This window comes from Stigmatopora argus, chromosome 20 (assembly GCF_051989625.1).
Source record: "Stigmatopora argus isolate UIUO_Sarg chromosome 20, RoL_Sarg_1.0, whole genome shotgun sequence".
Classification (NCBI taxonomy): Eukaryota; Metazoa; Chordata; class Actinopteri; order Syngnathiformes; family Syngnathidae; genus Stigmatopora; species Stigmatopora argus.
The window spans coordinates 764941-787636 of record NC_135406.1 but is presented as its reverse complement, the minus strand read 5'-3'; the positions used below and the strand labels follow the sequence as shown (position 1 = coordinate 787636).

The 22696-nt window shown below is 56.3% G+C and overlaps 6 protein-coding genes across 15 annotated transcripts; 5 read left to right on the top strand and 1 right to left on the bottom strand.

Moving 5' to 3' along the window:
* The first annotated feature begins 128 nt into the window (after positions 1-128).
* Positions 129-2742, top strand: LOC144065695 (CTD nuclear envelope phosphatase 1A). Its single transcript, XM_077588682.1, has 9 exons — positions 129-530; positions 597-739; positions 1183-1249; positions 1406-1524; positions 1597-1668; positions 1742-1858; positions 1942-2053; positions 2143-2227; positions 2295-2742. Exons 2-9 carry the CDS (start codon positions 635-637, stop codon positions 2353-2355), a joined length of 738 nt encoding a protein of 245 aa, XP_077444808.1. The 5' UTR covers positions 129-530; positions 597-634; the 3' UTR covers positions 2356-2742.
* Positions 2743-3336: 594 nt separating this feature from the next.
* LOC144065694 (kinesin-like protein KIF1C) lies at positions 3337-11471 on the top strand. 2 transcript variants are annotated; one of them, XM_077588681.1, is made up of 27 exons: positions 3338-3626; positions 4504-4617; positions 4684-4760; positions 4828-4906; positions 4973-5073; positions 5139-5204; positions 5493-5671; positions 5811-5922; positions 5986-6063; positions 6143-6208; positions 6285-6363; positions 6441-6519; positions 6591-6739; positions 7025-7218; positions 7289-7368; positions 7431-7506; positions 7582-7661; positions 7732-7826; positions 8268-8351; positions 8414-8594; positions 8654-8726; positions 8799-8897; positions 8960-9121; positions 9193-9459; positions 9531-9644; positions 9702-9894; positions 9970-11471. In XM_077588681.1, exons 2-27 carry the CDS (start codon positions 4512-4514, stop codon positions 10626-10628), a joined length of 3528 nt encoding a protein of 1175 aa, XP_077444807.1. In that variant the 5' UTR covers positions 3338-3626; positions 4504-4511; the 3' UTR covers positions 10629-11471. The 2 variants fall into 2 exon arrangements, with proteins under 2 accessions (XP_077444806.1, XP_077444807.1); XM_077588680.1 differs by having other exon boundaries at positions 3337-3626; positions 9531-9894.
* A 168-nt stretch (positions 11472-11639) lies between these two features.
* Positions 11640-13887, top strand: LOC144066135 (uncharacterized). The gene is made up of 5 exons (XM_077589483.1): positions 11640-11798; positions 12049-12336; positions 12392-12487; positions 12549-12728; positions 12837-13887. The coding sequence occupies exons 1-5, from the start codon at positions 11640-11642 to the stop codon at positions 13752-13754; spliced, it is 1641 nt and encodes a 546-aa protein (XP_077445609.1). The 3' UTR covers positions 13755-13887.
* A 643-nt stretch (positions 13888-14530) lies between these two features.
* Positions 14531-17343, top strand: LOC144065449 (uncharacterized). The gene is made up of 5 exons (XM_077588279.1): positions 14531-14705; positions 15005-15363; positions 15483-15647; positions 15709-15899; positions 15996-17343. The coding sequence occupies exons 2-5, from the start codon at positions 15289-15291 to the stop codon at positions 16624-16626; spliced, it is 1062 nt and encodes a 353-aa protein (XP_077444405.1). The 5' UTR covers positions 14531-14705; positions 15005-15288; the 3' UTR covers positions 16627-17343.
* cyp17a2 (cytochrome P450, family 17, subfamily A, polypeptide 2) lies at positions 16753-20946 on the bottom strand. Of its 7 annotated transcripts, XM_077588278.1 has the most exons (9): positions 19743-20933; positions 19048-19168; positions 18834-18972; positions 18531-18760; positions 18386-18472; positions 18092-18289; positions 17869-18035; positions 17706-17809; positions 17339-17647 (listed from the first exon to the last, which is right to left on the bottom strand). In XM_077588278.1, the coding sequence occupies exons 1-9, from the start codon at positions 19925-19927 to the stop codon at positions 17379-17381; spliced, it is 1500 nt and encodes a 499-aa protein (XP_077444404.1). In that variant the 5' UTR covers positions 19928-20933; the 3' UTR covers positions 17339-17378. The 7 variants fall into 7 exon arrangements, with proteins under 7 accessions (XP_077444400.1, XP_077444399.1, XP_077444398.1 ...); XM_077588274.1 differs by having other exon boundaries at positions 16753-17484; positions 17602-17647; positions 18531-19168; positions 19743-20946; XM_077588273.1 differs by having other exon boundaries at positions 16753-17647; positions 18531-18972; positions 19743-20940.
* LOC144065450 (uncharacterized) lies at positions 18582-22215 on the top strand. 3 transcript variants are annotated; one of them, XM_077588282.1, is made up of 4 exons: positions 18582-19468; positions 19727-19928; positions 20329-20983; positions 21084-22215. In XM_077588282.1, the coding sequence occupies exons 3-4, from the start codon at positions 20872-20874 to the stop codon at positions 21965-21967; spliced, it is 996 nt and encodes a 331-aa protein (XP_077444408.1). In that variant the 5' UTR covers positions 18582-19468; positions 19727-19928; positions 20329-20871; the 3' UTR covers positions 21968-22215. The 3 variants fall into 3 exon arrangements, with proteins under 3 accessions (XP_077444408.1, XP_077444407.1, XP_077444406.1); XM_077588281.1 differs by having other exon boundaries at positions 19681-19928; XM_077588280.1 differs by having other exon boundaries at positions 18582-19928.
* The last annotated feature ends 481 nt before the right edge of the window (positions 22216-22696 follow it).

Genomic DNA, 22696 nt, shown 5'->3' with positions numbered 1-22696 from the left:
TATTCAATTATCCTCGTCTAAAAATAATATACCAAAGATTAATGATGATGAAGAATTGCTCCTATTTCCGTTTTTTTCTACGTCTGCTCTGCCATCCACGTCCATGTGTTTATTTTCCATCCACGTGGACGTGCTGTGCGCGAGCCCGAGATTTCTCTAGCGGAAGTGACATCACGCCGGCAATGGCGGCTCGCATTCTCATTCCGGATTTCCAGTGGACTACAAACTGAATTTTACCCCCACAGTTGGGCTCCGAGGGACTCTTTTTCCACACCGACTTGGCGTCGGAGGCAGCGCGGACAGCGAGGAACTTAGACGCCGTCCCAATTGGAGGCCCCCGGCGGCTTTTGCGCTTGTTTTGGAAGCGGGTTCAAGGTGGTCACCCTGTCGAGCTAGCGCTAGCTCGGCGGCTACTTGGCTAACGCCGCTGAGCTCAACGACGTTCAAAACACAAAACGTGTCTCCACATTCGCCGACTATGCCGATCGCGATTATTTAACGTCGATCGTGCCGCGAGTGTGCAGAGCGAGGTATTTGCATGATTTGGGGGTGTTAAACGGGACTGGGGAAGGCTAAATAGCCGCTGTCACTCACAGTTTTGCCACCTTCTGCTGAGTTCTGCTGGTCCGTCAACATGCTGAAGACCCGCCAGTGTCTCCTCGGGATCCGGACTTTCCTGGGTGTCACGTCCAGAATATGGGGTTTCTTCATGTACATCCTCAGAAGGCACCTGCGAACGGTAAGACGTGTTGATTTCTCATAATATGACACTTTTTGTTCCTAAAACTAGGCCATTTTTGCGTCATTAGATTGGGATTTCCCATCCTGTTTATTTTTGCTGTGGCATTGTGATGTAAAAGCTATTGGTATCAGTTATTATTCGTGTTTTGTTTAGATTAGCAAAAGGGGACAGATTAATAATTCAGAATTCATGCAGGGTGAAAAGCTTGTGGCTCACGGGCCAAATGCGGTACATCCCATCATTTTGCGTGGGTGCCGGAAAGTAAACTAAATGCAAACGTGTTCCTCTTTTTGTTCCTGGCGGTGGAAACTGATGGCTGAAATCTCAGTTTGACCTTGTTTTAAAGCACGATATTGAACAATATTTCTTTTTTGGGGGGCCTCTTAAATACATTTCCCATTCAAACACTTAATAACACGTTTGTCCCTGGATTTTTGCAGATCATCCAGTATCAAACTGTGCGCTACGACACCTTGCCTCTGTCGCCAATTTCCAGAAATAGACTGAGTGAGTACCATAAATGAATAGTTTAAGTGTTTCTAAAATGTGTTCATAAAATGTCATTGTAAAAGTCAAAACAAATCATATCCATTTGAGCGGACGTTAGCCGATTGGCTCAAAAAGAGCCTTTGGGCATAAGGAGAGACTTTTTGTCTGCTCCAGACGCAGTCAAGAGGAAGGTTCTGGTGCTGGACTTGGACGAGACGCTGATCCACTCCCACCACGACGGCGTCCTGAGGCCCACGGTCAGGCCGGGAACGCCGCCCGACTTCATCCTCAAAGTAAGAGCACCGCATCACGCACGCCGTGCCGCCGTCCGTCTCCGACGGGAATAACCGGGTCTCTCCTCGCAGGTCGTCATCGACAAGCACCCGGTGCGGTTCTTCGTACATAAAAGGCCACATGTTGACTTCTTTTTAGAAGTGGTGGGTGTCGGACCTCGTACCCGTCTCCCGCGTCATCGCACGCGTGTTTTAAACGCGTGGTGTGTGTGTCTAGGTGAGCCAGTGGTACGAGCTGGTGGTCTTCACGGCCAGCATGGAAATCTACGGGTCGGCCGTGGCGGACAAGTTGGATAACAATAGGAACGTCCTACGACGTAGATACTACAGGCAGGTAAGAAAATTCAATATTTAAGTATCGGCACTCGAACTACAATAGAATTGATATATTTTCATGTCTGTTGGGGATTTGGCCAGCATTGTACATTGGATTTAGGAAGTTATATCAAAGATCTGTCAGTCGTCCACGACGACCTTTCCAGTATTGTCATCCTGGACAACTCGCCCGGTGCTTATCGAAGCCATCCAGGTGAAAAAAAATGAAAAATGCATCAAATTTCTGACTTTTTTTGTCAAATGTGAGTATGAAAATGAAGCTCCACCCCCTCTCGTCACCAGACAATGCAATACCTATCAAGTCCTGGTTCACCGACCCCAGTGACACAGCACTTCTTAACCTGCTGCCTATGCTGGATGCTTTAAGGTACGTTTGGAAAGTCCCATTCATTCCGTCTTCCGCTCACCATCGTCGTTTTTTGCGTCCCATTCAGATTCACCGCCGACGTCCGCTCCGTCCTCAGTCGGAACCTCCACCAGCATCGGCTCTGGTGATCGGCCGGACGGAGGGTATCGCTCAAAAGACCCCGGGGGTACGCTCGGGATGAACACTTTGGGTGCCCGATTTTTAGCCGCCGCCCACCCGCCGTCATCTTAGTTCTTCTATACTTGAGACAAAAAAATACGATGGAGTATCTCCAATGCCTTTTTAAACTTTGCCCCCCCACCCCTTCCCGATGCTGAAATGAAGAGTAAACAATGTATCAAATTTTTATGATGCCCTGATCATCTCAGAGTTTTGGCCCCGTTTTCGACAAGAGGATACAAATCCAGTCTTCACTTGCAAGGATGCTCTCGTCTTTGGATATTTTTGTTTTTCTTTGTGAATTTTTAAGCAATTACTGATAATCATGCTGATTAAAAAAAAGGCTTTCTATCCAATGTGCCGTCTTTTCATTTCATCTTTTCCTTTTTTTTTTAAATGTAAACATTCTCTCCTTTCCGTATTCATTAATCTTTCATTTTAACCTCTTTTATTTACATGTTTTAATAAGTGCGAGAATCGGTCAACATTTTTTCATTCTGGGATTTAATTAGGAGTGTGGTGACGTCAACAAGCATGGGCCACCACTTTTTTTCTTCGGTACTGCAGCGTCACCACCTGGCTGAACTCTGTAATTGCGGGTTTACTTTTGGTCTAATTTAACAAAAAATGTATAATTTGCTGCTGTTTTTGTTTTAATTGTGTAAATTGTGTTTTTTTTTAGTAAATTTGCATATTTTCATACACTGCTGGAACAGTTTAATGGAGTGTCGCACAGTGATGACGTGTCAGGACATCATTCTTACATTGCAGTAGTGAAATGTCATTGTGGACTGCCAAAACACCTTTTATTGATACTCAAAATAATCAGGAAGTGAACAAAACCTGACCTGGCGAGTCTTATTCTTAGTAAAAGTTGCTCATGGTTTACATTTATGATTAAAAGGCTCGGCATTCCGGTTGTGGCAGTAACTTGACTCCTCCTCGAGTTTGGGCGGGCCCTCACGGGTCTCGAGGCTGTCTGTCGTGAACGCGCCCCCCGAGCTCAGGCACGCACCCGGCGCGCGGCCACGCCACCGGCCTGGGCGCCCCCCTCTTCTCCTTCCTGTTGTTCTAACTCCATTTTCCCCTCTCTAAATTCCACCTTGACCACCGACAACCCGTGGAACTTCGGCAAAAAGCCGAGGGTCGTCGCCGGGTAAGGCTCGCCGCCGCCGGGACGAGAGTCTTTGCTTCGGCCGAAACTTTTTCCACCGGAGGAGAACGTCATTTCCCTCTTATCGTAAGTCTGGCAACTTTTTATTTCACCCCTCCGTGTACAAGCGGGACTGAATTACTACTACATATTTTGTCAACTTTTGTGACGGTGTCCCGGTACCGACAGGCCGGGACCGGAAGCGGAGCGCGGACAGTTCCGGTTATGGTGAGGGGATTGCGCCCCCTCCCTTCCCCAGGTTCAGGTAGACTTAAGATGACGTCACATATAGTGTGGCGTTCAATGCACTTCCCACTATTTGTAGTCATTAAAAAAAACTTCAATATCCGTTATTATTCTCGTTCATTATTGCCTCAGTATTTACTTTTGCTATGATAAATACTTTTTAAAACTATAACAATGTTAATAAAATGAAATGACTTAATAACACATTGGTTATGACCCAAGTAACACTTGTTTTCTCATCGTATGGAACTCATTGCATGCCAAATCATGTCAAAGGTGACTGAGTGCAATTCATTTTAACTAGGAAAACCGGCTGGTTGTGCCATGTGTTTTATTGCCATTGACGGCGCTAGCTGTCCAATCCAATTTATCTAGGAGCGGCGAATGAGTTTAATGAATCCCCTCTACTTTTTAACTAGGGTCACGTTGCCCCTGGCAACCCTGGCGTGCGGCGCCCAAACAAAATCAGTTGAAAAGCTCCCCCGCGAGATCCCACACGGCGCTGGAACTGTTGCTAAAGTTAGCCGGCGCGGCTAGAGAGCCGCTTCGTCGGCATCTCAGCAATGCGCGTGCGCGCGCGCACGTGCTCGTATTTTTAGCCGCGTGTTGTTGTGACTTTTACGGCCCTCCGCCACTTGCGCAATCGCCAATCGATGATCACCGCGCACTGTCACGCAGCGACCCCTGACCCCACTTTTGTCCCATTGACTGTCCAAAGGTGCGGCCATGGCGAGCGCTTCGGTCAAGGTGGCGGTGCGTGTCCGCCCGTTCAACAGCAGGGAAACGGGGCGCAACGCCAAATGTGTCATCCAGATGCAGGGAAACACCACCTGTAAGGCTCGCGCACACGTGTCCGCGCGCACGCCATCACACGCTTAGCTACGTGTCGTCCTCTCAGGCATCGTCAACCCCAAACAGCCCAAAGATGCCGGCAAGAACTTCACTTTCGACCACTCCTATTGGTCGCACACCACGGTAACGTCCGCCACGCGGACAAGTCCCGCTTATCCCGTTTTTAACTGACCGACGCGTAACGTGATAGGCCGAAGATCCCGCCTTCGCCAGCCAGCGTCAAGTCTACACGGACATCGGCGAGGAGATGCTGCTGCACGCCTTTGAAGGTGATCGTTCCGCGCCAAAAAAATAAAATAATAATAATAATCACTCACCATCTTTGTCCAACGCAGGATACAACGTGTGCATTTTTGCCTACGGCCAGACGGGGGCGGGAAAGAGCTACACCATGATGGGCAAGCAGGAAACGGGGCAGGAAGGCATCATTCCGTTGGTGGGTGGCCGAGCGCCAAAATGGCCTTCTCGGCCTCGGTTCACTGTCATGTGCCGTGCGTTCAGCTTTGCGAGGACTTGTTCCGGAGAACCGGGGCCAACGCCGATCCCGAGCTCAACTATTCCGTGGAGGTGAGCCCCGCCCTCCCCCGGTACTTGGACGTTTGGTCGCCCGGACGTTTGGTCGCCGGGACGTTTGGCCGCCCGGACGTTTGGTTGCCCGGACGTTTGGTCGCCCGGACGTTTGGTCGCCGGACGTTTGGTCCCCCGGACGTTTGGTTGCCGGACGTTTGACAACATGACAGAGAGTTTACTGTTGAAACCAGCTCTCAAAATTATATTCACCCGGGCGACCAAACGTCCGGTCACGCCCTCCCCCGGCTGCGTCTTCCCTTTGACTGACGGCGTTCTCGTCCCAAGGTGTCCTACATGGAGATCTACTGCGAACGCGTTCGGGATCTCTTGAACCCAAAGTCTCAGGGGACCCTGCGGGTGAGGGAGCACCCCATTCTGGGGCCCTACGTGGAGGATTTGTCCAAACTGGCCGTGACTGGATTCCCTGACATTCGGGACCTGATGGATGCTGGGAATAAAGCTCGGTTTGTTTATTTTGACTCTTATTTAAGTTGACTAGTCCACAGTTATTGTTATGGACTAGTCAATGAACCAGGCTAGTTTTGTTGTTTTCCAAAATCAAAGGAAATAGTTGCCAAGTCCAAATAATTCTGCAACCGACAGGACGGTGGCGGCCACCAACATGAACGAGACGTCGTCGCGCTCGCACGCCGTCTTCACCATCGTCTTCAGCCAGCGCCGTCACGACGCCATGACCCAGCTCGACACGGAAAAGGTGAGCGTGGACCGCGCGTGGCCGCCGTTGTCTTACCGACCACCTTTGCGTGCGTCTCCGCAGGTGAGTAAGATCAGTCTGGTGGACTTGGCGGGAAGCGAAAGGGCCGACTCTTCCGGGGCGAAAGGCATGCGACTCAAGGTCAGAAAAAAAGAAATATATTCGCAGAATTTCTTTGAGCTTTTTTCTATATGTCACGATGCCATTTTTGGGGGGGCAGGAAGGAGCTAACATCAACAAGTCCCTCACCACGTTGGGAAAAGTCATCTCCGCTCTGGCCGACATGGTACCGTGCATGTTCTTTGTTTTATATATTTTTGACTTCTGATGCTTGATTTTTTCCCCCCCATTCCCTGGAGCAGCAAAGCAGCAAAAAGCGGAAAAGCGACTTTATTCCATACCGAGACTCGGTCTTGACGTGGCTTCTGAAGGAGAATCTGGGTGAGCCACCACGCCAACGTGTTTTTTTTTTTCTTCAGGATGGCATTCCCCAATAACCGACGTGTTTTCCTTCTCAGGCGGAAACTCTCGCACGGCCATGATCGCCGCCCTGAGTCCCGCCGACATCAACTATGAAGAAACGCTCAGCACTTTAAGGTCAGAGGCGCCGGCGCGGGGGGGAGGAAACGGGCGTCTGACGGGCCGGCGCTCCTCCCGTCCCGCCGCAGGTACGCCGACCGAGCCAAGCAGATCCGCTGCAACGCCATCGTCAACGAGGACCCCAACGCCAAGCTGATCCGGGAGCTGAAGGGCGAAGTGGAACGGCTCCGGAACCTTCTCTTCGCTCAGGGCTTGCACGAGCTCATTCGCGACCGGGGTGAGCCGCATTCCGCCGCATTCGGCGTGCTCGTTAAACTCAAACGCCTCGACTTTGACTTTCCTTTGGATTTAGACCATTTTCCTTCCAAAAAACAAAACATTTTTTCGTACACCTTTAATCACACAAACTTGGAGGAAACGGACACAACGGGAAGCCAATAAAAGCAAACCCACGGCGGCGTGCTACGTGCTAGCTTGCGCGTGGGCGTGCTGACTTCTCCGTCTGGTATTTACAGATGTGCGCATGCCAAAGTAACGTGACCCTCTAATTCTCCTTCCCAAGTCAACGACAACGGCCACTCCTCTGGGGGCGTGGCCTCCCCGCTGGCGACCACGGCCGACCAAACGGGAGATCCCGAAAACTCGATCTGCGAGTCGGCGGCTGTCAATCACCTTGGGGTCGGAGAGGAGGAGGAGGAGGAAGAGGAGGTTGCCACGGAGACCATCAGCAAAGAGGAGGCGGCTGAGCGACTCCTGGTAGGACGGTCGCCATCGTCACACGTCAAGGTGGGCGTGTTTTCTCACGTGACGTTTTTACATTTTTTAGGAGACGGAAAAGATCATGGCCGAACTCAACGAGACTTGGGAGGAGAAGTTGAGGAAGACGGAATCCATCCGTCTGGAAAGGTCGGTCCGGTGCGTTCGGGAAAACTCCGACATCCTCACGTCATTGCGTACGCCTGGCGTAGGGAGTCGCTCTTGGCCGAGATGGGCGTGTCCATCAAAGAAGACGGCGGGACTCTCGGCGTCTTCTCTCCGAAGGGGGTGAGTGACCGCCCTGGCCAAAATACCACCCTACGTTAGGGTTGTTAAATCATTTTTTTGTTTGTATTTTTTCAGACCCCTCACCTGGTCAACTTGAACGAGGACCCCCTCATGTCCGAGTGTCTCCTGTACTACATCAAGGAAGGATTCACGAGGTTGGACTCGAACTCGAATTCCGTTGACGCCATAGATGTTTTCGGATGATTTTGCGCTGGTGATTGCCAGGGTGGGACAGCAGGACGTGGACATCAAACTGTCCGGTCACTTCATCAAGGAGATCCACTGTGTCTTTGTGAGTGAGACCAACGAGCAGGGAGAAGGTGAGTAGGGGGCAACAACGGGGGACGTGTCTTTCCGTCGACCAGTCGATCCTTTGTTATTTCCGGGCAATTCGCGGAAGAACAATTCGACGATGTCGTTGCCATTGTGCGACACCGCCCTCTGGCGGTCGAGTTCTGGCAAAGCGGGACAATCGAGCCCCCGTTCTCTGTGTGTGACTTTTTCCTCTCTTTGTGTGTGCGTCTAAAAGCTGCCAGGAAGCGTGTCAGGTATTGTGACTCGTTGAATTGTTCTCAATTTCGGCCATTTGAAACGATGCAACATGAAAAAAATGCCTGCTTTAGAACACGCACGGCCATTGGGGGCGCTAGGAAAAGTCCTAGCGCCCCCAATGGCCGCCTATTCGCTCCACGTGGTTTGCTATGAACGATCCCTCCCGGCTTGGACGTCCAAAACGAGCGCCCGTCCCGCCTTCTTCGCAGTGGTGGTGACCCTGGAGCCGCTGGTGGGGGCGGAGACTTACGTCAACGGGAAGGAGATCACGGAGGCGGTGGTCCTCAAGCAAGGTGAGAGCGGCGACGGCGGGGGCGACGACGGCGCCACGCTGACCCATGCCCTCCCCCTCTAGGCAACCGCATCGTGATGGGCAAAAACCACGTGTTCCGCTTCAACCACCCAGAGCAGGCGCGGCTGGAGCGCGAGCGCAGCGTCACGGCCGAGCAGCAGGGGGAGCCGGAGGACTGGACCTACGCTCAGCGCGAGCTCCTGGAGAAGCAAGGCGTGGACATCAAGTTGGACATGGAGAAACGGTGCGCCCACCTCTCGACCCCGGGCGTGGGGCCCCCCATTGACGGCCCGTGCCTGGCAGGCTCCAGGACATGGAGACGCAGTACCGCAGGGAGAAGGAGGAAGCCGACCTCCTGTTGGAACAACAACGGCTGGTGCGCCGGTTGAACCCCGCCCACTTTTCCAAGTTTCGCCCAAATGTTTGACGTGCTGTCCCTCCGCCGTAGTACGCCGACAGCGACAGCGGCGACGATTCGGACAAGCGCTCGTGCGAGGAAAGCTGGCGACTCATCTCGTCCCTCAGGGAAAAACTGCCCGCCAACAAAGTAAGTGGCGACGGCGCCCGCCGGCCCTCCCACGACACTGACCGCCCGTCGGCGTCCGCCAGGTGCAGTCCATCGTCAAGCGTTGCGGTCTTCCGAGTAGCGGCAAGAGGAGGGAACCCCGACGGGTTTATCAGATTCCTCAAAGGAGGCGGATCTGCAAAGACCCCAAGCGGGTCACCATGGAGGATCTCCGCTTGCAGGCCGTCAAGGAGATCTGCTACGAGGTGGCTCCTCGCCGGCAATAACCCCGCCCACCCGCCGACGCCACCCCCCGGGCTCAAATCCTTGTCGGCAGGTGGCGCTCGGGGACTTCCGCCACTCCCGGCAGGACATCAAAGCGCTGGCCATCGTCAAGATGAAAGAACTGTGCCGCATGTACGCCAAGAAGGACGCCAACGAGAAGGACAACTGGAAAGCCGTGGCGCAGGACGTGTGCGACACGGTGGGCATCGGCGGGGAGAGGAGCCCCGCCTCGGAGGAGGGTGGCGGGGGCGACGCCGGCGAAGGCGGGAAGGCCTATGACCTCAAAGCTCACATCGACAAGCTGACGGACATCTTGGAGGTAAGCCGCCTGGCCTCCGACGCCGTTTCCCGTCTTTAACCTCACCCGTGGGGGCGGGGTGGCGCCTCCAGGAGGTCAAGCTGCAGAACGACATGAAGGACGAGGAGATCAAATCGCTGCGGGACCGAATGATCAAGATGGAGAGCGTCATCCCCGTCAAGGCGGAGGGCGCCGCCCCCGATCAGGTGAGCGGACGCCCGCGCTCGCTCGGCCTTTGCGCTTTGACCTCCGCGTTCTTCCAGAACGAGCAGATGAGCGGGGGAGAAGGCGGCCCGGCCCCCCAGTCGGAGGTGAGGGTTCAGCGTCTCATGGACGAGGACCCGGCGTTCAGGAGAGGGCGCCTCCGCTGGCTGAAACAGGAACAGCAGCGCGTCGTCAACCTGCAGCAGCAGAACTTTGGCAAGAAGCTGCGAGGCCTCAACCAAGGCGACCAAGGTGGAGTGGACATTTATTTTGACGTTTGCCGCGTGGCTATTGCTTTTAAACGCCTCCCCCGGTCGCCCCCCGCAGGTCAAACCGTGCACCTTCCCGGGACGGGTCGCTTCATCCCCCCGCAGGACTGCAAGCTCAAGTTCCCGTTCAAGAGCAACCCGGCTCACCGCTTCTCCTGGGGACCGGCCAGCGCCGCCCTCCAGGCGCTGGGTCTCGGAGACGGGGGGTTCCCGGGCCAGGGCCAGGGCGGCGCCGCCGCCGCCGAGAGCTGGGAGGCGGAGCCCCCGCGCCTCCGTAGCCCCAGTCCGCGGCGCGCCTGGCAACCGCGCGAGCAGCAGCGCTCGCGACACCGGCGAAACTCCTTCGACGGTTCTGCCCGCGGCAACGGGAACTACGGTGAGCAGCAACAAAGGGGCGGGGCTCACCAAGGAAATGCCAGGCAGCGCAGGGGGCCGTCGCCCGGGCCGGGCGGAGAACCGGTTTTCCATTACAACCAGCATCCGCCACCTCCTCCTCCTCCTCCTCCTCACCACCACCATCTTCATCATCCCTACTTCAACGCCCACAATGCACCATTCCCAAACTACCACGCCGGACCGCCCCCTCCTCCTCCTCCTCCTCAAATCCTTTTGGGCCCGCCCTTGCCTGGGTGGGGCTTCGGCACAGCGCCGCCGCGCATGAGACGACAGTTCAGCGAGCCGGACCTCAACAACCAGCATGCCCCTTCTGACCTCTGACCTCTCCCGTCAATCGAGATGAATTCAACCCCAGCAGGCGTCCAATCCATTTGAACTGGAAATGGGCGGGGCGTCTCAAGTTTTTTTTTTTTTTAAAGTCACTTCAATGTAATTCCTTGACAATTTTTGATGGTTAAACAAAAGTTCACATGAATTTTTAAACGGCAAAGGAATACTGCTGTTTGTGTACGCGGTTGCCATGGAAACAGGCCGCGTGCCATTGGTTTCGTGACTCGGTTTGCGGTCGCGCGATCACGTTTGCTCCTGCTGTTAGCTCATTAGCTTATCTTTTTTTTTTTGTCGGCGAAGGCCGCGTACAATCGGGGAAAGGTCGCGTGGGTCACGTCCACCCAAAGGTAGCGAGCGAGACCAGTCGAACCAAAGATGCGGACGGCGTTTTATTGTGGAGTGCGAACGTTTGAAAGGGAAGTGGCGACGATTGCTGGAATGCGAAAGTGAAGTTTTAGAAGGACCTTTTAAAGAAGTTTTTGGGGAGATTTAATTCAATTACTACTTTCCTTTTGTTGTTGTTTTTATTTCCTTTTTTGAGGCCACTATCATCAACACAACCGGATCCTGATAGGAAATGACAACCATTGTAACCTGCTTTTTAACCTCGTCCTCGCTCATATTATTATTCTGATTATTATTATTATCTTAACCCATCTACAAGTGGGAGATTCTTTTGGGTGCTGCTTATGTGTATGTTGGTGCGCGCGCTTAACTTAGTTACAACATTTGAAAGTTGAATTTGTGTAAAAGCTTGTTGTTTTGTCACTCTCTTAACTTGACACCCCCATCCCACAAAAATTGGACCCCAATAAACACTACAGTTTGACGGCGTCCATGTTTTGTTTGTGTGTCTGGGTGCGAAATTCCCCCAAAACTATTTTGTGGACTTCCGCGTACATATGTCCATTTTTTTTTGTGTTTATCGGCTAACACGCTTCCTGTGGAAGTTGATAAGCGCAGCAAAATTGGCCCTCGCACGCTCATTCGGTCTCATTCAGCATGAAGCTCGCCTCAGTCGTCTTCATCTGGGCCGGTGTTACCGTGGTTACCGCCACGGACGGTTGCCATAGCGACCGGGACAAGGACCACCGCTTGCGGCTAAACTGCACGGCAACCCGTCTCCACGGTCTACCCGAGGATGTCCAACCCGCCACGGAGGTAACCGACGGATTCTCGTCTGTCCGTGCCATCGACCGCCACGGACGTCCATTAACGTGGCGTCCAATCGTTGCATTTTGGGGAACAGAATGGCTTTTTAAAATGATGAAAACATGAAATTAGACATCATAAAACTCATCGTGTGAGTGGTGCTTTGATGCTTTTGCTCATGTTTGATGGACACGTCGCAGACAAGCACATGCCTTCTGCTTCCTGTAAGATAATGTCCACCACGTCTTCCCTCGGCGAGGTTCTCTTGTTTCCCAGCAATCGCTTCTCCGGCCTGTCCTGGGAATCCTTCCGGACCTTGAGCCAGCTCCACGAGCTGGACCTGACGGCCAACAAGGTGGCCGGGGTGACCGCCGGCGGCGTGCCGCTCCTGCTCCGTCTCAGCGTCCTCCGGCTGGGACGCAATCGGCTGACGGCGGTGCCCGGCCGGGCCTTCCTGGCCTGCCCCGCCCTGACGGAGCTCCACCTGAACGACAACGCCATCGAGTCCTTGGACGAGGACGCCTTCGCCGGACTGGGAGTCTTGGAGGTCAGGGTTTCCCCGATCCTCGGCGTGGGCGCGTTCCGACGCTTCTGTCTTGCAGATCCTCGACCTGTCGTCCAATCGCATCCGAGTCCTTCCCGCCCTCTTGCTCCGCCCGCTGGTCGTCATAGAAACGCTCTACTTGGAAAACAACCAGGTGGGGAAGGAGCCTCGGTAGCGCGCCCGCCGGCGCCTCACGTGTGGCTTTTTAACCTCAGGTCAGCGAGCTTCCGGACGATTGGTTCAACCCGCGGGAAGACGTGCCCTACCTGTTCCTCTCTGCCAACCCGTGGGCGTGTTCCTGCTCGCTAGCGTACCTGAACACATACTTGAAAGACTTCTACTTCAACTTCTACGTGCGGGATGGACTAATTAAATCCGTTGACCCCAAAAGTTTGGTGAGAACTGACGATGGCAAAAGCTCCGCCTCCTCATTTAGGATGCCTTTAACCTTAGCCAACCGAGCTAGCTATGCTGTGTGGTCACGCCCACTCTGGTATTGGCAGGTGTGTCACTCGCCTCCCTGGTTCAAGAGTCGAGCGCTCCACGACATCCAAGAGGACGACATGTGCAGGTCGAGCCCGCCGCCGCCAACCGCCCCCGCCACCACCTTGCCGGGCCCGACCGCCGGGGTCACCGAGGGTCACGACGCGGCGGAGATATACGGCAGAGGCGATGGGGCCGTGATTCGGCGTCCCGCGCCCACTACTTCCCCGGCGCCGCTTCCTTCCACGACGTGGAATCCCACGACTCTGACGCCATCGCTTCCGCCGACTGCTTCCCCGGCGCCGCTTCCTACCACGGCGTGGAATCCCACGACTCTGACGCGATCGCTTTCGCCGAGCACTCTGAGCCCGCCCGCCGAGGTCCTTCGGACGTGGCGGTCGGGGGGCGCGCAGAATGACGCGGTGTCCCTCCGCCGCTCGCCCGCCGTCTTTTGCGTGTGGTTGTCGGCCGCCTACGTCTGCCTGTGCGCGGCGACGTTGGTGAGCGCCCTCCTTACGTTGGTCAAGCTAGCCGTATGGTACAAAGTAGCATACAAGCCGCTGAGCCTTGCCCTCGCCGGGCGCCGCGCCGGAGTGGCGAAAGGCGGACGCAGGGCGGTTTATCGTTCGATGCTGTTCGTGAGCCGCGAGGCCGAGGCCGTGTTGTACACGACGAGCCTGCGCCGCGCACCCGGGACGGAGAGGGCGCTGGAGCAATGGAGCGGCGCCGTGGATGGGCGTCAGGGTGGCGAGACGGAGGTCGGGTGGCGCCAACGTTTCAGCGTGCTTCTGCGGCAGGAGAGGGAGGTGCCCGGTGGGGGGAGGGAGGAGCGAGATTGGGTGGTGGGGGCATGGTTGGCGCAACACCTTCCTGGCGTAACCCATGACGACGCTCCGCTTCCTGTTTTGTTGGACTCAAACCTCACAAATGGTCTTTAATTGGCTTTTTGTGTTTTACTCGCAGACGTCCAATTGTGGGAGGGAGGGATGGCAGCCGTTCATCCCCTCCCATTCCAAATGTGATGGACGTCTAGCGCCGGCAATTGCAAATAAACAGGAGCATTCAAAGCTAGGCTTGCCTGTCTATGCAAAACTACGTCCTCTTGTGGCAATACTACGAATTGCTACCAGGTGACTCGTCGCTTTCACTATGGAGCTTTGATGATTTTTTTCTCGCTTGGCTTCATTTTTTTATCTACATACTGAATGCCATTTGATAAATAACTGTTATTAAATAGTAGGAAATGAGCAAATGATGGCAAATATGGCGTGTCTGCCTTGTTGCTACGGGAAAAGAAGTGATGCGCATAATACGCTGTGATTGGTAGAAGCCTGCCTGCCCTGTCAGCCAATAGGAAAAGAGCACTTTTCCAGGCGGGTCAAAACAACCCAGTATTAATTAAAAGTTGTATTAACACTCAACCAATAGCTTGTTTAAATCATTTTGAATTTATTTTTCGTCGTTGAATTTCATGCCTTTTCGACATGTTGGAATAACGTCAAGTTAAAGTATCGATCTAGAGTTTGCTGCTTTTCAAAATAAGAGCAAAGCTTCTAGTTCATATTCACGTGGGGTCACGTATGACGTCGTTTTTATCACTTGACGTCTTCCAATAAAATACCCAAAGAGGACCCAGTCCTGAGACCAGAGACCCTGGCTGGGGGGGAAAAGGCCACGGGTAGAGCTTTTATTTGCAAAGGGTACCGGATGCAGAACGGCGACTGAGTCCGGCCAGCTCGACGCGCGACGGGAGCTGATGGCGGCGGGGCTGGTGGAGGGTCTCACCGAGGAGGAGGCGGGGAAGGCTCCAAGCAGAGCGAGGAGGCCCGGGCCGGTATCGAACCACCGAACCACCGAACCACGAGCAAGAAACGAGGACGCATGGAGCGGTACGCGTCGCCTTTGTCATTACGTGTGTGTGTTTACAAGGCGCATACGCCGCCATCATGTCCTCACGCCAACGCGCTAAAAGCGGCCGGTCGTCTCTCGTCATGACGCCGTCAGAACGCCGGAGGGCGCCGTAGAGTCGCTGCGCCGCCGTCAGTTGTCATGACAACTCTTGCCAACACACACGTGACCACCAGAGCCGGAAAAAAAAACACATTTGTCCTATTGTGTCTGGAAGCGAGACACATGGTTTGGAATGAGCGAGAAGCCCCGCGACTGTTACGCTCTCCTCTCTCCGCAGGTGGGAACGCTCGCCGGCCGCCATCTCGTCCCCTCCGGCCGTCGCGTCCCCGTCGCGTGGCTCACCCACGATCTCGCCCCTCGGCGTAGCCCGTCGCTAACGACGGGACACCACGACAATCGGATTGGAATCGACCGGTCGTTCCGGAGATGGACCCGCCCGCCGGTTTGCCGGCGAGCGGATAGACCGGGCGATCGGGCGCAGCAGGGGTGCCATGGAGTACCACTCTGGTGGTAGCCTGCCCCTGCTGGGGAGACCGCGCTATTGCCCCGGCGCTAACGCCAATGGCGGCTACCTCTGCGAGAAGGGCCACTGCTGCGGCCAGACCGGATGCTGCACCTACTACTACGAGCTGTGGTGTGAGTGTTCCCGGGTTTGAAAAGTTACCATTTGGGGGGGGGGGCGGGGCTAGCGATGATGTTCCATGACGATGATGCTTTGATTTTCGACGTATTTGTAACTTGGATTGGACGTGCAGGGTTCTGGTTGCTGTGGACGGCCCTCATCATGTTCAGCTGCTGTTGCGCCTACCGCCACCGCCGCGCCAAAGCACGCGCCCAGCAGCAGCAGCGACGCCAGCGAGAGATCAGCCTGCTGGCGTACCAGGGCACCGCCTCCTACCCGTCCTCCATGCTGGACCTCAGTAAGCCCACCGAGCCGCGGCCAAACGCTAGCCCGCTAGCTAACGTGGTACCCGCGCGCAGGTTTCCTGGCGTCGCTCAAGCTGCCCTCCTACGAGGAGGTGGCGGCGCGGCCTTCCACGCCGCCGCCCCCTTATAGCTCCGTCTTCACGGCGCCGCGCTACCCGCAGCCCCCCCCGCGCCGCCGACCCCCACCTGCTCACGCTGCACCGTCCTCTCAGCGACGGCCCCTCCTCCCTCAGCTCGGACAACAGGTGCGTACGCCCTGAAAGGCTTTGCCAAGCCGCCCCAATTCGCTGACCTGTCCGTCAACCCCCCCCCCCCCCCCCCCCCCCCACTTCCCCTCGTAGCTCCAGCTGTTCCTGCGACTCCTGCTGCCCTTCGTCCCCGTGTAGCTCCTCCCCCTCGGCTCCCCTGACCTACGAGACGGACACCAGCCACGCCTCCACGCCCAGCGAGGCGGCGCCCCTCCCTTTTGATGCCGGCGCCGCGCAGACGGTTCCGCCCTCTCCCGACCCGGACGTCCCGAGCCCCGCCTCGCCGGCGCCGGCGGACCGAGAGCCCGCCCGCCAGGGGCCATTGTCGCCCGGCGAGGACGCCGCTCCCTCCGCCCCGGCCCCTCCCTCCGCCCTGGCCCCTCCCCGCGCCTCGCCGTCCCCCCGACCTTCCCCGTCGGCGGCCAAGCAGACGCTGTTCTCGCCGTGCGTGGACGTCTTTGAAGCGGAGGCCGAGGAGGAGGAGGAGGAGGAGGACGACGTGGACGCCGACGAGAGCCAGTACCGCCACCGCCGTCTGACGGGCGATTCGGGCATCGAGGTGTGCCGCTGCCGCGTCCAAGGCCAGGAGACGCGGGAGGAGGACGCCCAGCCGGAGAGGGAACGGGACCCCGACGTCCACGACAGCGCCGACTGTCCCTCCAAGCGCACGCAATTGCCGTGCCCGCCCGCCGAGGAGGTGGTGGTCGTCGTGGAGACGGCGTGAGAGGCGGAGCCGAAACACGGAACTTTCCTCCCCGCTACGTGTCACCTCATCTGCTTTCCGATTGGACGTTTCCTGACATTTCTCCATTGAATGTGGACGTTGACTGGAGTCATTTGGAGAGAGATGTATACTTCTTAAAATAGTTTTACCATGCTACACCGGCCTTTGTCGAGAAAAAAAAACGACGCACTATCCTAATTGGAACGGAATATTTCCTGGCGGGCTGTCATCGTTTAGACTAGGACGCATCCCGTCGGGCGCCGACACTTCCCGATTGGTCGTATTACACCTTCCGTACACTTTATTAGTGGGAATTATCTCCTGTGCTAATGTTGACGTGACAGGCGGGCGAGTGGAAGATACTTTCCGTGTACTCCGTGTGGTGCTTTTTGGTCTTTAGCGCCCCCTGTGGTAGATTACTGTTACTACAGCTAGCCGAGTTTGTAGCGCTCTTCTTCTTTCTCCTCCTGTGGCTTTTTACCCAAGTCCAAACACTCGAAACGATTGTATAAGTTTGCTAGCCGAGACTGGAAAAGGGAAGCCGCCGTGAAGATTTGATTGGGGGTGGGCGGGGCTTATGAGTCGCACTACTGTCATCGTGGCGACTTCCTGTTTGTGTCGTGACAAGGCGTTCAAGAGGCAATTTTTAGTCCTGGTGATCTCGAACGTGTGTTTTTGTGCGTTAAGCCGTGCTAAATAAACCAACCCCGCGTCCAAGCTGTCGTTTATTGACCTCGTTTCCGTTTCCCACCTCAAGCACGGGGGCCCACGGCCCAACCGGCTCTCGGCGTCACGGCCATTTTGTAAGGTAGCGGCTGCAGGACCACCCCCAGGCGTCCGCGCAGGTCGGGGGGCGGGGCCCCGCGCGGGAGCGCAAAGCTCATTCGCTGGAGCATGGTGGACAGGAAAAGAAAGAGCTCCGTCCTGGCTAGCGATTCGCCCACGCAGATGCGAGGCCCCGCCCCGAACGGCAGGAAGCAGGACGGCGTCACCCGGCGACCCCGCTCGTCCAGGAAGCGACCTGGAGAAGTTTGACAGCGTCCGTCATTCGTACTTTGTCGGCATGACCTATGACCTACCCGGCGTGAACAGGTCCGGGCGGTCCCAGTGCGAGGGGTCGTGATGGATGGCCCACATGTTGACCAGCACCCGAGTCCCGCGGCGGACGGCGTGATGGCCGACGCTACGGCGAGAGAGTTAGCTAGTCGGCGCGGCGCGGGGGGCCCGCGTGGTCCGACGTACCTGCTGTCGGTCATGGCAACGTGCGGGATCAAGACCGGGCTGACCGGCCGGATCCGCATCCCCTCGCTGATGACGGCGTCCAGATACGGGAGCCGCGCGCGGTCCGCCGCCCGCACCGCTCGATCGCCCACCTCCTCGTCCAGCTCCGTCTGCACGCGCTCCTGAACCTGTAGAGGGCGCAACTCAACCCCGACAATCAAGTATGGCGGGTCTCGCCGCGTACCTCGGGGTGATGGAGCAAGTAGGCCAGGATCCAGAGGAGCGTGGTGGACGTGGTCTCCACGCCGGCACCGAAGGCTTCCGCCGCCGTCATCAACACGTGGTCGTCCGTGATGAGCTCGCCGTCGGGCCCGGGTGAACTTTGACCTTTCAGCAAAGCGTCCAGGAGATCTCGAGGCTCGGCTTGGCTCTGCGAGGAGGCCTGAAGGTCAAGGACCCTCCGGTCGGTCACTTTGGCCAGGGTTCAAACGTTCAAAGCGATCCGGATTTCACGGAACGAGCCGCCATTTCCTCGCACCTTGTGTTCCCGCAGCTTTCGCGCCAGGAGGCGGTCTCGCACGGCGACGCAGGCTTTCAGCTCGCTCATTGACGCGTTGGGGAAAACCTGAGGGCGAACCGTCCCCCGTGAGATCCCCACGGGAGGACCTCAAGTGGACTCGTACCTTCATCCAGGGGAAGATGTCCACCAGTCCTCCCCGGGTGATGGTGCGCACGATACCGTCGTTGTAGCGCAACACCTCTTCCAGCTCCTCGTCCCCGCGTCTGTAGGCGGAGCCGAACACCAGCGTGCAGACCACGTTGGTCACGGCCGCCGTCACCGCCGGCGACGGGTCCACGCCGCGGCCTTCCCCGGACAGGAGCTCGCCGCAGAGGCCGTCCGCCTCGGACAGAACTGAAAAAAAAACGTCTCGTCCCGGACCCGTGTCTGTCCGGGTGGAAAAAAAAAACGGGTTCCATTTTCTCACCCATCTCCTGCAAGCGGTTGCTTCCTTCTCCGAACAGAGCGAAGGACGCGTGGACCAGACGACGGTGAAGCTTCCACAGAGGCGAGTAGTCGGCGAAGGCGATGTCTTTCCCGTCGCGGGTCAGCAGGTCGGTGGTCGCCTGTCCGGGGGGGGGGAAGGTGGTTTTGGCGCGCCGCCGTCGAGCGGTGCGGTCCGGGTCGTCGGCGGGCGTCACCATGCTGGGGCGTCCGGCGAAATCCCGACCTCGTTGAAGGAGAACTTCTCTGGCGTGGACGTGGTCGTTGACGACCACGGTGCGGTGCGGACCGAGGTAGATATCGAACAGCGGCCCGTACCTGCCGCACGTGAAGAAGCGCACTACTTTAATTATTAATATTTCAATAGGCATCAATAAACGTGGGCATAATTCCAAAATCAGTTCAGAAAATATCGATAACATCGCAGTTCACGGGCTTAAGGATATGCACACGTTGGCCACTGGAGGGCACTAATGAGTAGAGAAGCACAGGCATGACGACGCTAGGTGATGGAAGAAGAACGCGTATTTTGAAAATGTTATTATTTATTGTTTATTTATGTTATTTTTTACATTTTGATAACACTTTTTTGGCGGCGTACACAAGGACAGCTTGCTCGTGAGTGTTGGTCTTGTGTTTTTCATCTTTGTGCGAATATTCGTGATTTACGATGCAACTTGATGCAAAATATACTATGTTTGAAAATCATTAGCATGTTAAAGTTACTTTAAGTATGAGTGCATGCTAGTTTTCTTATTTGAATGGCAGTAAATTCATTAAGTTGATCTGTAAAAAATATATATACAGTATGTTTTATGTTACTTATTTAGGTTTAAACTGCCAAAATACAAGAAAAAGTCAATAAAAACACATTAGCCCCAAAATAGCTCACCTTGCGCCCAACTGCGTGAAGAGCAGGTGAGGGGGCATGTGGCCCCCGAGCCAAGGGAGGCTCCCCACCACTGGCAGACGCGGGAGGCCCGGCATCCCGCCGGAGCGCCGAGTCGCCGCCACCAGAATGGCCAGCACGGCGAGGACGAGCGGGACTGAAATGAGCGGCCAACAAAACAGCGACATGGTGAGCAAAATAAGACGCGGGGGGGCCGCTCGCCTTTTTAACTTTCCGGCTGGGCGAGACCTTGCACGTGTTTAGCTGTGCCGGGCGACCTTGCGCTTGTCACGTTGCATGCCAGCTCAGACGTGGATTCAAAAGAAATAAACGGTGGAAAGCTTTGCTAGCAAGCCATCAAGACTTTTATCATATGATTCATACATTCTTGGCGATATTGATTAGGAATGAAAGTACGCTAAACTGGACGTAACAGCGATATATTGGCCGATGTAGGCCCATCTTAAATCAAGAGCATCCAGGCTCACGGGGGCGCTGGAGCCTATGCCAGTTGGCAGCGGGTAGAAGGCGGGATACACCCGGAATCGGTAGCCACTGCGTATACTGATATGTTTTCCCACCCTTATAGGAAGCGCCACCTACAGGGGGCGACGCCGAGCCCGTCGGCATCCTCGAATGTGCGGTTGTCGCCATGGAGACCGCATCCCCGCATCCCCTCGTCCGCGGCAACACGTTGGGCACATTTCAACGCTTGGCGTCTGTCGTCGCAATGTTGTTTTTGTTGTTGTTGTTGTTGTTGTGTCGATCACGTGGGGTGGGCATCCAAGAGAGGCGTCGCCATGGAAACAAGAGGTTCTCGCCCGCCGGCCGTCCCGCACCCGCGCGATGCCGCAGTGAGGAAAGCCCGCCGCTCCTTTTATGGCGCGGGGATGCCCGCCGTCACCGCAGGAAGTCGGCCATGTTTGGGCATCCTCGACGCGCACGGAGGGGGGAATCCCTGGCGCCGCTCTCCGCCAATGAGGCGGCGCCGGCGTTGCCGCGGAGACGGAGGGTATAAAAGGCCCGGCCGAGGACCGGAGCTCGGCATCCTCGCCGCCAATCCGACGCAGCGACGCGAACCGTTCCGGCCGAAGCCCGCTCGGAGGGAATTCCCGCCCGCTCGTCCGCCGCCATGCTCGCCGAGCGCCACCGCAGCTTCCTGTCCGACTTCGAGGACGCGTGCAGCGCCTGGGTGAACGGCGCCGAGTCCGACCGCCCTGACGTCGAGGAGACCGAACTACCCGGTGAGTCGCCGGAGCGTCGCCAAAGCGTCGCCAAAGCGTCGCCGGCTGTTATGCAACCATGCTGAACGCGCCCCCTCCCTCCTTTCCTTGTCGCCCTCAGTGGTCTCGCCGGGGACGGACGCCTCCGATTCGGATTTCTTCTCCGACTTCAGCGACTCCGACTCGCTCTCGCTCTCGCCCTCGCTGGACTTTGGCGGCGGCTTCCCGCCCGAACCGGCGGCGGCTGCAGGCTTGAGCAGCACGGCGGACGCCATCCTCAACATGATCACGGAGATCGTGGGAATCTGCACGGAAATGGAGCAGGCGGGGGAGGACGCCGCCCACGCCCCTGGCGTGACAGTCAAGGGCGAGTCGGCCGGATACCTGGCCACGCCGGCGGCGACTCCGGACTTTGTCACAGAGCTCCCGCAAGATGGAGGTCGGGGAGCGGCGAAGGGGTCGGAGGTCAAGCGGGAAGAGGACGGGATGAGGGACTGGGAGGCGGAGCAGGTGAAAACGGAGGCCGAGCTCCGCCGGCCCGCGCCATCCACCCTGGATCCCGAGCTCCTGTCGTCCCTCCTGCAGGGCGCCTTCCCGACGGCGCACCCGGGCGGCGTCCCGGCGGGCGGCAAATTGTCCCGGAAGGGCCGCGGCTCTCTGGCCAAGAGCGGCGCCAAGACCAAGGCCAAGGCCAAGGCCTTCCCGTGCTCGGTGGAAGGCTGCGAGCGTCGCTTCTCGCGCTCGGACGAACTCAACAGGCACGTGCGCGTGCACACGGGACAGAAACCCTTCCAGTGCGGCGTGTGCGCCCGAAGCTTCAGCCGCAGCGACCACCTGACCACGCACACGCGCACCCACACCGGCGAGAAGCCCTTCTCCTGCGACGTGTGCGGCAAGCGCTTTGCGCGCAGCGACGAGAGGAAGCGGCACGGCCGCGTGCACGTCAAGCAGCAGCTTCGGGCGCAGATGATGGCCGCCTACTCGCTGGCCGTCTGCGCCGTGTGAGGCGGGCGGGCGGAAAGCTAACAAAACCCCAAGAAGTTCCCCTTTCGGCCTCCCGGCTCCGGCGAGACGTGTTGACGTTCCTGCATGAGGGTGAAAAGTGACGTGACCTCTATGTTTGTACAATAGCTCTATTTTTCTAGATGTTTCTATTCTCGTCATGTGACTTTTCTATGACTTGCACTAAAGCATTGTGGGATACGTGTCCATGTCCCAGCTCGAGGATGCTTCGATTAAAAACAAATGGAAACAAAAACAAAGCTGGTCTGCTTACTTATGCAGTGTGTAGGTGTGTGTGTGTGTGTGTCCATGTGTGTGTGCGTTTGAGCGGACTGAAAAGGTTGAGTCTCCATGGCAACTGAAGTTATGTGAGTCATCTCCACCGCGTTCCTAACGCAAGGTCACTGTGGCGTCGTGAGGCATCTCCATGGCGACCCCGCGTCCCGTCAAGGTTAGCCAACAAGCGTCACCTGACCCCCAAGGTCGTACAGGCGGCAATAAGAGGCTAAAATGATATTTTATTGTCTCATTCAAGATGCAACGGGAATTAAAATCAAGGAATGGTGGGACATTTCCAAATGAAAGAGTGGAAAAAGTGCCTTTTATTGTACGTCAAGTTCATAACTTGCTCTCAGAGAAACTTCCCGTGATTAGTTGGACTGCAGACTGTGACCTTAAGGAAGTAGTAAACATAAAGTTCTATCAGCCTTAATGTTATTACATAAATTCGCT

Coding starts and splice junctions, on each gene's coding strand:
- LOC144065695 (XM_077588682.1), top strand. CDS start 635: ATGCTGAAGACCCGCCAGTGTCTCCTCGGGATCCGGACTTTCCTGGGT. Junction 1,250..1,405: donor AATTTCCAGAAATAGACTGA/GTGAGTACCATA, acceptor TGTCTGCTCCAG/ACGCAGTCAAGAGGAAGGTT. Junction 1,525..1,596: donor CGCCCGACTTCATCCTCAAA/GTAAGAGCACCG, acceptor CTCTCCTCGCAG/GTCGTCATCGACAAGCACCC.
- LOC144065694 (XM_077588680.1), top strand. CDS start 4,512: ATGGCGAGCGCTTCGGTCAAGGTGGCGGTGCGTGTCCGCCCGTTCAAC. Junction 7,662..7,731: donor ATCAAGGAAGGATTCACGAG/GTTGGACTCGAA, acceptor GGTGATTGCCAG/GGTGGGACAGCAGGACGTGG. Junction 9,460..9,530: donor AGCTGACGGACATCTTGGAG/GTAAGCCGCCTG, acceptor TGGCGCCTCCAG/GAGGTCAAGCTGCAGAACGA.
- LOC144066135 (XM_077589483.1), top strand. CDS start 11,640: ATGAAGCTCGCCTCAGTCGTCTTCATCTGGGCCGGTGTTACCGTGGTT. Junction 11,799..12,048: donor ATGTCCAACCCGCCACGGAG/GTAACCGACGGA, acceptor TCCCTCGGCGAG/GTTCTCTTGTTTCCCAGCAA. Junction 12,337..12,391: donor CCGGACTGGGAGTCTTGGAG/GTCAGGGTTTCC, acceptor TCTGTCTTGCAG/ATCCTCGACCTGTCGTCCAA.
- LOC144065449 (XM_077588279.1), top strand. CDS start 15,289: ATGGCGGCTACCTCTGCGAGAAGGGCCACTGCTGCGGCCAGACCGGAT. Junction 15,648..15,708: donor GTCCTCCATGCTGGACCTCA/GTAAGCCCACCG, acceptor ACCCGCGCGCAG/GTTTCCTGGCGTCGCTCAAG. Junction 15,900..15,995: donor TCCCTCAGCTCGGACAACAG/GTGCGTACGCCC, acceptor TTCCCCTCGTAG/CTCCAGCTGTTCCTGCGACT.
- cyp17a2 (XM_077588272.1), bottom strand. CDS start 19,927: ATGTCGCTGTTTTGTTGGCCGCTCATTTCAGTCCCGCTCGTCCTCGCC. Junction 19,169..19,742: donor TTCACGCAGTTGGGCGCAAG/GTGAGCTATTTT, acceptor CACGTGCGGCAG/GTACGGGCCGCTGTTCGATA. Junction 18,036..18,091: donor ACTTGCTCCATCACCCCGAG/GTACGCGGCGAG, acceptor CGCCCTCTACAG/GTTCAGGAGCGCGTGCAGAC.
- LOC144065450 (XM_077588282.1), top strand. CDS start 20,872: ATGCTCGCCGAGCGCCACCGCAGCTTCCTGTCCGACTTCGAGGACGCG. Junction 20,984..21,083: donor CGAGGAGACCGAACTACCCG/GTGAGTCGCCGG, acceptor TGTCGCCCTCAG/TGGTCTCGCCGGGGACGGAC.